The following is a 7,298-nucleotide window of genomic DNA, read 5'->3' on the forward strand; positions in this document are numbered from 1 at the left end:
AATATATTTTGGAGTGATTTTAGAATATTGGGTGTTTGGGCATATATTAACAAGCTGTAAGTTTTCAATACTCTTATTGCCCTTAGTTCTAAGTACGACTTACCGGAGGCTGCTCTATATACACAAAAATAATTTCCCATTTCAGTCTCGTATATTGTAAAACTGCTTTGAAAGTACGGTTTGAAAACTAGGATTTTAGTTGTTAAATATTTTCCCTTGTGCTTTTTCGTGAATTTTTGGATAATTGAAGCTGTCGTTTTTGGTTATAACATTTATAGGGGTTAAAGAAACAATCGCAAAACTGTGTATAACCATTGAGTTGTCAACAACATATTGTAAGCATAAATTTATAAATGACGTAGTTATCATAAAGTTACGAATAACATAGTATAATAAATTTATCAGTAACGTGCTGGTATCACGAAGTTATCGATAATATTGCTGATTTTCTAACATAATTTTATCCTAAAGTAAGCAGTAACACATTGTTATCATAAAGTTATCAATTACATATTACCATAATGTTGTCAATAACACAGCTGATTTTCCAGCATATTTTTGTCCTAAAGTTAGCAGTAACATATTGTTATCGTGAAATCATTAATAACACATTGTTATCATAATGATGTCAATACCATTGCTGATTATATAACATTTTTGTCTTAAAGTTATCAGTAACATATTGTTATCGTAAAGACATCAATATTATGTTTTTATCAGAATGTTGTCAACATCAGTGCTGCTTTCTAACATAATGTTAATCATACAGTTAGCAGAAACATAATTATCGTGGTTATAAAAATCATACTATTATCATAAATCCACTGGCAATCTTGAAAATAATCCAACTGGCTGTTTTAATTAAGCAAAATCAAAACTAAACGAAACAGCTAGATTGACAGTTTGGAAATTGACAGATGACCCCTTTCCCGTCGTTGGAAGGGGTTCGTTTGAGGGTCAAAGCGGGGAGAGGGGTGTGGCTGGGGAGAGGGTGAAAGCTTATAAACCAAGCTGACCTTGGAACCTTCGCAAGGAAAAGTCTAGTCAAAACGCTGCTGGCTTTTGTAGCAGATAGACCTCCTGTTCCAGAATCTGTCTCCATCATGGATTCTTCAATGTTCGTCTGTTCCTTCATGGGGCTGCTGGTTTCTCCCGCTTATGGATATTTCTGGAACACCATCGCCAACTGGTTTGGATACGGAAACGAACCTCCTCTAGAAGTGATCGGTATTCACGTTCACAACGGCACACTTTACTACTACGATGGAGCTGTTGATCATCCCGTTCCTCGAGGCTGAGCCTTGAGGGAGGAGAGGTTTCAAAGTCTTCGTGTGAGAGACTGGTAGTACTTTCGATCCTTCGAAATCTGCTTGAACGATGGCCGCAGAAGTCTTTCACGAATCGTTGTACTGGGACGTCAATTAACTTGTATCACTAGTTTCTCGGATATTAATTTTGATATTTTAATAAAGTTCTCTTTTTAGTTTACGGATCATTGTGCTGGAACTACTAGATTTACTACACTAGTTTCAAAGATATTAGTTTTGATCGTTAGTTAAGGTTTCTTTTAGCTCAATATCTTTTATTAACCTCTACCGGATGTCTTCTTGTTGATGGGGTTATGTTAAGCAATTTAAAGTCTACTACCCTCTCAAGGTTTCGGGTATTTTTATAAATAACTATCATGAAAGAATCCAAGGTGCTTTTAATTTTAAATCCTGGATGTTGTGTAAAGTTTTAATTTTTACCTTTATTTAATGTAATATAAATTTTGTTAATAAAAATTTAATTCTAGTTAAGTTTTGGTTAACCTACAACCTACAAGTAACTTTATTTAAAAATAAGACTTCTAATAAAATTTAAAGTTTTTAGCTAATAACTAAAACAGATTTATTTTCATTCATAAAGTGTTTTACCACCTAAAGTTTTTTTCACTGTTTTACCACTTAAATGAGTATCTTGCCAGATATCTTACCAGTTTTCTGTTTGAGCAGAAGTGAATATCTGGGCGTAATTTGAAAGTTTTTTTTTTTTTTTTTTTTTGTAAAAGGACAAAGGGATCTCTGGTTGAGCTATTGAATATGGACAGCGCAGCATCAGTTTGATTTTATGGTGTAAGAGTACTTCTCAGTCTGCAATAGTAAACGGGTACAGTCAAAATCCAATCGCTGTTAGCTTTAAATTTTTTTAAACAAAGTTCCATAGTGATGCTCATAGGGCACAATGTTTTGTGGACTTTATATCCTATTCAGAGCTTTATTGAGCACTTTGAGGGCAATTGTATTCTAAGGCTATACGTCCAGACGGTCGAATAGTGTCTGTCGAACACAAATTGTTACCAGATAACGATGGGAAGCATAAAGTAACGCTGACGTCAGCAACGAGCACCAAAGGTGTGTGACGGCCACTGTCCCTGTTCGTAGTTGCTTGCTGAACTTCGGACACTGTCCGGCCTGACAGAGGTACGACGTTGCGTGACACAAGTTGAATAGTTATATTTTTTACCTGGATGCACTTTAGCTATTCGTTACTCGGGTTTCACTGCTGTCAACATGGCGAGCTCTAATTCTGCTATTGAGGAAAGCTGCCGTTGGGATAGAAAGGTCCTATTGGTTGAACTATACAGTCAGAAATAAGCTTGTGGCAATAGATAAAATAACTGCAGCACTTCAGAAAACTGGCCTGTCTGTTACTGGTTTAGAAGCTAAGAAGAAAATAGAATCCATTCGAAGTCAATACAGGAGAGTGTTACGCAAATTGGATAAGTCAAAGAAATCGGAGGCTGGTACTAAAGATGTTTATACCCCTAAATTGTGGTGTTTTAATAATCTTCTCTTCCTCGCTGATGGCGACAATGAGAAAAGCTTTTCAAATATGGATAGCCAAGTCTCCGATATGCCTGAAGAAGTGTCTGATCATGAGGTAAGTACTTGATTTTATCTACTATCTGATATAATCAGAGCAGAAGAATAATAATCTTTACAATTTCATGATAATCAAAGAACTGCCATTAAATTCTCTACCTAATCATGTAATTATCCAGCCATAATGGAGGACGCTTTTAGAGACAGTTCGTACCTTTATATAGGGTACTGCTAGTCACCAAGCAAAAAATTTCTCTCTCTCTCTCTCATCTCCTCAATCCCCTCCCCGATCCTATCCTCATCTCTCTCTCTCTCTTCTCTCATGAGAATATATAAACCTCCCTCCCCTTCCATGAAATAACGAGAAACCGTGACCATCTTATCTTTATTAAAGAGAATCTCAATTTTGCAAACACCTCAGAAATATTAAAATATGTCTGCTAAAATATACATATTTTCTCGGATGTGATTAGGTACTTAATATACGTTTAAAAACAAAACGGAAAAAAAAAAAAAAATTTCCAATGTTGAGTTATTGTTCTACATCAGGCAGATATACCTCTGTATTGGCATATTACAGTACCCTCTTCATTGAAATCTTTCTTGTACATACTGCGTACTACTGTGCCTTCGATGGTGGAATTTAGCTCTTGCCTCTTAAGTGGTAGCATAGGATTATCCTTGTCATTAATACACCAATGAGGGGTAACAGGGTCTTTGTGAAGATAATTATGCAGTGTAGTGCAGGCTAAAACTATTTGCTCTACCTTTTTAGGTTCAAGGTCAATTTGTCTTTTAAAAGACGTGAAACCTATTAGAAAGTCTCCCAAAAGCATTTTCTACGGTGTTTCGAGCTCTTGACAACCGATAAGAGAATATACTCTGTTGAAGATTTTGATCTCGATGAGAGAAAGGTTTCATAATATGGCGCTTCAGTGGGTACGCGTCATCAGCTACAATCACAAACGGTAATATTTTTGAACTGTTGGGATATCATTTGGAAGACCAGTAGATCCATTTTCAATATGCTTGCAAAGAGTAGAGTTATTCCACACTCCCCCGTCAGATACTCTTCCAGTAGTGCCCACGTCAACATATAGGAAGTTTGAATTTGCATCACAGAGTGCCATTAAGACGATGCTGTAGGTTCCCTTATAATTATAGTAGAAAGAACCACTGCCGGAAGGTCCCTTAATCAGAATATGCTTCCAGTCGAGGGCTCCAATGCAGTTTGGAAAGTTCCACATCTTGCGAAAATCTTCTGCAACACACCTCCACTCTTCTGATGTTTGGGGTGTCTGTTGATAAATTAGCATCCTATTAATAATGGAGAGCAATAATTGTTATAATAATTTTCCATTTCTATTTCTGGATTAATGCATAAATGTAAATATATGTTAGTCTTTAAAATATATGCATATGGTATATGCATACAACACACACAATGTATAGATAGATAGATAGATAGATAGATAGATAGATAGATAGATAGATACTATGGTGTCACATAAATAGGGGTTATAATTTCAGGACAGTATCCTTTCTATACAATTGAAAATGAGAAAAAATATTTGTTTGGTAATAATAAAGCCTTGTATCGTTTTCTTTATTTCCTATCTTATGTGAATTGTAGTAAGGTTTTGCATTCTACATAGTTATTTAACTTTGAGTTGCCATTCACTTTTACCACCATGACTGCACTTGGCCCCACCATGAATGATGTTTACGCCACTTATTAGGAGGCCAACTAAAAACACTTTTTTCATAGATATATAATAGCAGTTTTACAGTGCACTCTATTTCTTATAATGCTTTCTAGGTGACATGAAATAAGTTATTGAGAAATGATGCAGTATTTGTTGTCATTTATCTATTCACAGATATTCGACGACCCTTTGCTTCAACCTCAGCAACCTGATGATAGGGACTCATCCTTTCAAACTGAAATGACTGGTACAGCTGTACCGAGTTCATCTCGTGGTAATGCACGATCTACTACAACGCCTCGAGGATTGAAAAGACCTTTGCTAAAGGAGGAGAGGCACGAGGTCCTCCATGAAGCCCTGAACCATCTGAAACAGCTCTCGCAATCCGAGATTGAAGAAGATGAGAGTGCTTTCGGGCAAGTTGTCTCAAATGATTTAAGGAAAATGGATGAGGACAATAAGATATGCGCACAAAAGATAATTTCAGAGGTCCTCATCCTAGGTAAATTAGGAAAGCTATCTATTTCATCCAAAGTCACTGCATAATTATTCATGTATTCATATTGTTAGTTTAGTATGCTCTGATGGTTTGTTTCTAAGTAATTTGAAATAAAGTTTAGTTAACAATAACAATAGTTTTCTATATCCCATGTGTAGAGACCATATTCCATAACAAATTTGAATAGTCGTATGTGTATAGAATGAATAGTTTTACAGACTATGTAGCACTGCTTACCTTCAGGTATTTATCCTTGAGTACAGCATAGATGGCCTGACAAGTTTCAGGAATGATTTCAGACAGACTGTTTTGATATTCTGGTTCTGTACTGAAGGGATATAGTTGCCTCCAGACGTGCTTCTGGGGAAATGCTCTCCCTCATGCATGTGTCTTGCTTAGATATGAAAGGTTCTATCATCCCCAATAAATCATAGAAGGTGTTTGGTTCCATACGCACATATAGTTCTTAAAGTCGAATTCATAAGCACCATCTCGAAGTTCCTGTAAAATGGTAGCATGACTTCCCTTTTCCCTTTTTCCTTCTTCGTTGCAACCACTCCTTGCACCATTCCCTTGTCCTCACATCTTCGGGAAGCAATAATCATACTGCACAATGCTATTGACTTTTTTCTGTTTTTGGATTTATTGGGAGCCATGGTGAATGACTTACTGCACTTGAAGCTGAAAACAACTAATTACCTCTCGAGCCGACGCAAAGACTCTGAAGTAAATGTCTCGTATGTTGCCAGCTAACTTCACCTTCGAACATTGTCTGCCGTTCTTTGCCTAGTGAATAGAGTAGAAACTATTTGAAACAACTTTATCTGGTACCACTGTTTGTACCTGTTTTGAAATACTTGACCACGGGAAAGAGTTGTCTGACGGAGAAAGTTTTTCATGTATTGCAACGTGTAAATATTAATATCTGGATGAATACGACAATAGAGCGCCCAAGTGGCGTGATCGGTATGGCCTTGGCCTGCCACCTCGGTGGCCGCGAGTTCGATTCTCGGGCATTCCACCGAGGGGTTAGAGATGTGTATTTCTGGTGATAGAAGTTCACTCTCGACGTGGTTCGGAAGTCACGTCAAGCCGTTGGTCCCGTTGCTGAATAACCACTGGTTCCATTCAACGCAAGAACACTATGCAAGCAAACAATACGACAATAGTTATTTGAGGTATTACTAGGTCTTGAGATTCATCAAAATGGCCTTCGATGTAATGGACTTCATCGTTAACGTCATAGTAATGCTGTATTTTTTAAGGCATTTCAGGAAAGAACTTCTGTAGCTCAGCGTCAGAAACATCACTCGCTGATGTGGGACACAGTATTCTTCTGCTTCAAAGTACCGATGGCCTGCATAAAATAAAATCTTACAAATGATCCGTATTAATTCATTGATTACTGAAAGTGAGTTTGTTCTAATGCAAGGATTTGCGTACAGAAAATATACATTTACATTGACTATACTTAGGCAGATTGGCAGATTGAAAATGTTTCATATCGGCAGCATGATCCATATAGTTTCGAAAAAATAAATAAATAAAGTTTCTCTTGACTTTTTTTTTCCCCGAAGCACCAGTACTTGTAGTGACCTATTCCCCCTTACGTATATAAATCCCAGCCTCTTTCTCCTGCTCGTAAATCACCCCTACCAACTGATGTGGGATATCACGCGGGACTTCTTTCAACTCCCTAAATCATCGTAATACCACCAAAAAGTGCATCCATCCTTCGTCTACTGGTTTTCCATCTCTCCTGCTCTCCTTCTGCCATTGTGGGGGAAGCCCTTCACAGCCAAGGAGGGGCAGCCGCCTCCTCTCACTAGTAGTAGTAGTAGTAGTACCCCCACAGGGATGACGTAGGCTTCATAAACATGTCTCTTTGCGCGGGTCTAGACTTCAGGTCTACCTCGTTGCCGCCAAATTTATGACGGTATGCGCGCCAGAATGCTTCGCCTGGCTCTCTCAGCGAATCGCTCCTCGGACCGGGAACGGTTTCCCCCCGAATATTTCCCTCTAGGAACCGGCTACGGCCGCCGGATTTGAAGGCTTTCGTTCGTGAGGGCTGCCGTAGTAATTGCTTAATGCTCGGGTGTCGGAAATCCCGCCCCCCATCCCTGGGGGCAGGCTCGTTTGAAGGACGTGCCGATCGAAAGACAAGGCGCGGGACCTCCTTCGTCTGGAGGTAAAATGAGCGAAAACAAAGGGTTATCAAGCCCTTATTGG

At 38.2% G+C, this 7,298-nt stretch overlaps 1 protein-coding gene across 1 annotated transcript; it reads left to right on the plus strand.

Annotated features, from left to right (window-relative positions):
- Nucleotides 1-2,063: 2,063 nt before the first annotated feature.
- LOC135223193 (uncharacterized) lies at nt 2,064-6,935 on the plus strand. The gene is made up of 3 exons (XM_064261697.1): nt 2,064-2,922; nt 4,745-5,072; nt 6,793-6,935. Exons 1-3 carry the CDS (start codon nt 2,875-2,877, stop codon nt 6,933-6,935), a joined length of 519 nt encoding a protein of 172 aa, XP_064117767.1. The 5' UTR covers nt 2,064-2,874.
- Nucleotides 6,936-7,298: the final 363 nt, after the last annotated feature.

The sequence above is a fragment of the Macrobrachium nipponense genome, chromosome 8 (assembly GCF_015104395.2).
Source record: "Macrobrachium nipponense isolate FS-2020 chromosome 8, ASM1510439v2, whole genome shotgun sequence".
NCBI classification, from domain to species: domain Eukaryota; kingdom Metazoa; phylum Arthropoda; class Malacostraca; order Decapoda; family Palaemonidae; genus Macrobrachium; species Macrobrachium nipponense.

Coding starts and splice junctions, on each gene's coding strand:
- LOC135223193 (XM_064261697.1), top strand. CDS start 2,875: ATGGATAGCCAAGTCTCCGATATGCCTGAAGAAGTGTCTGATCATGAG. Junction 2,923..4,744: donor AAGAAGTGTCTGATCATGAG/GTAAGTACTTGA, acceptor ATCTATTCACAG/ATATTCGACGACCCTTTGCT. Junction 5,073..6,792: donor TTCAGAGGTCCTCATCCTAG/GTAAATTAGGAA, acceptor ACCACCAAAAAG/TGCATCCATCCTTCGTCTAC.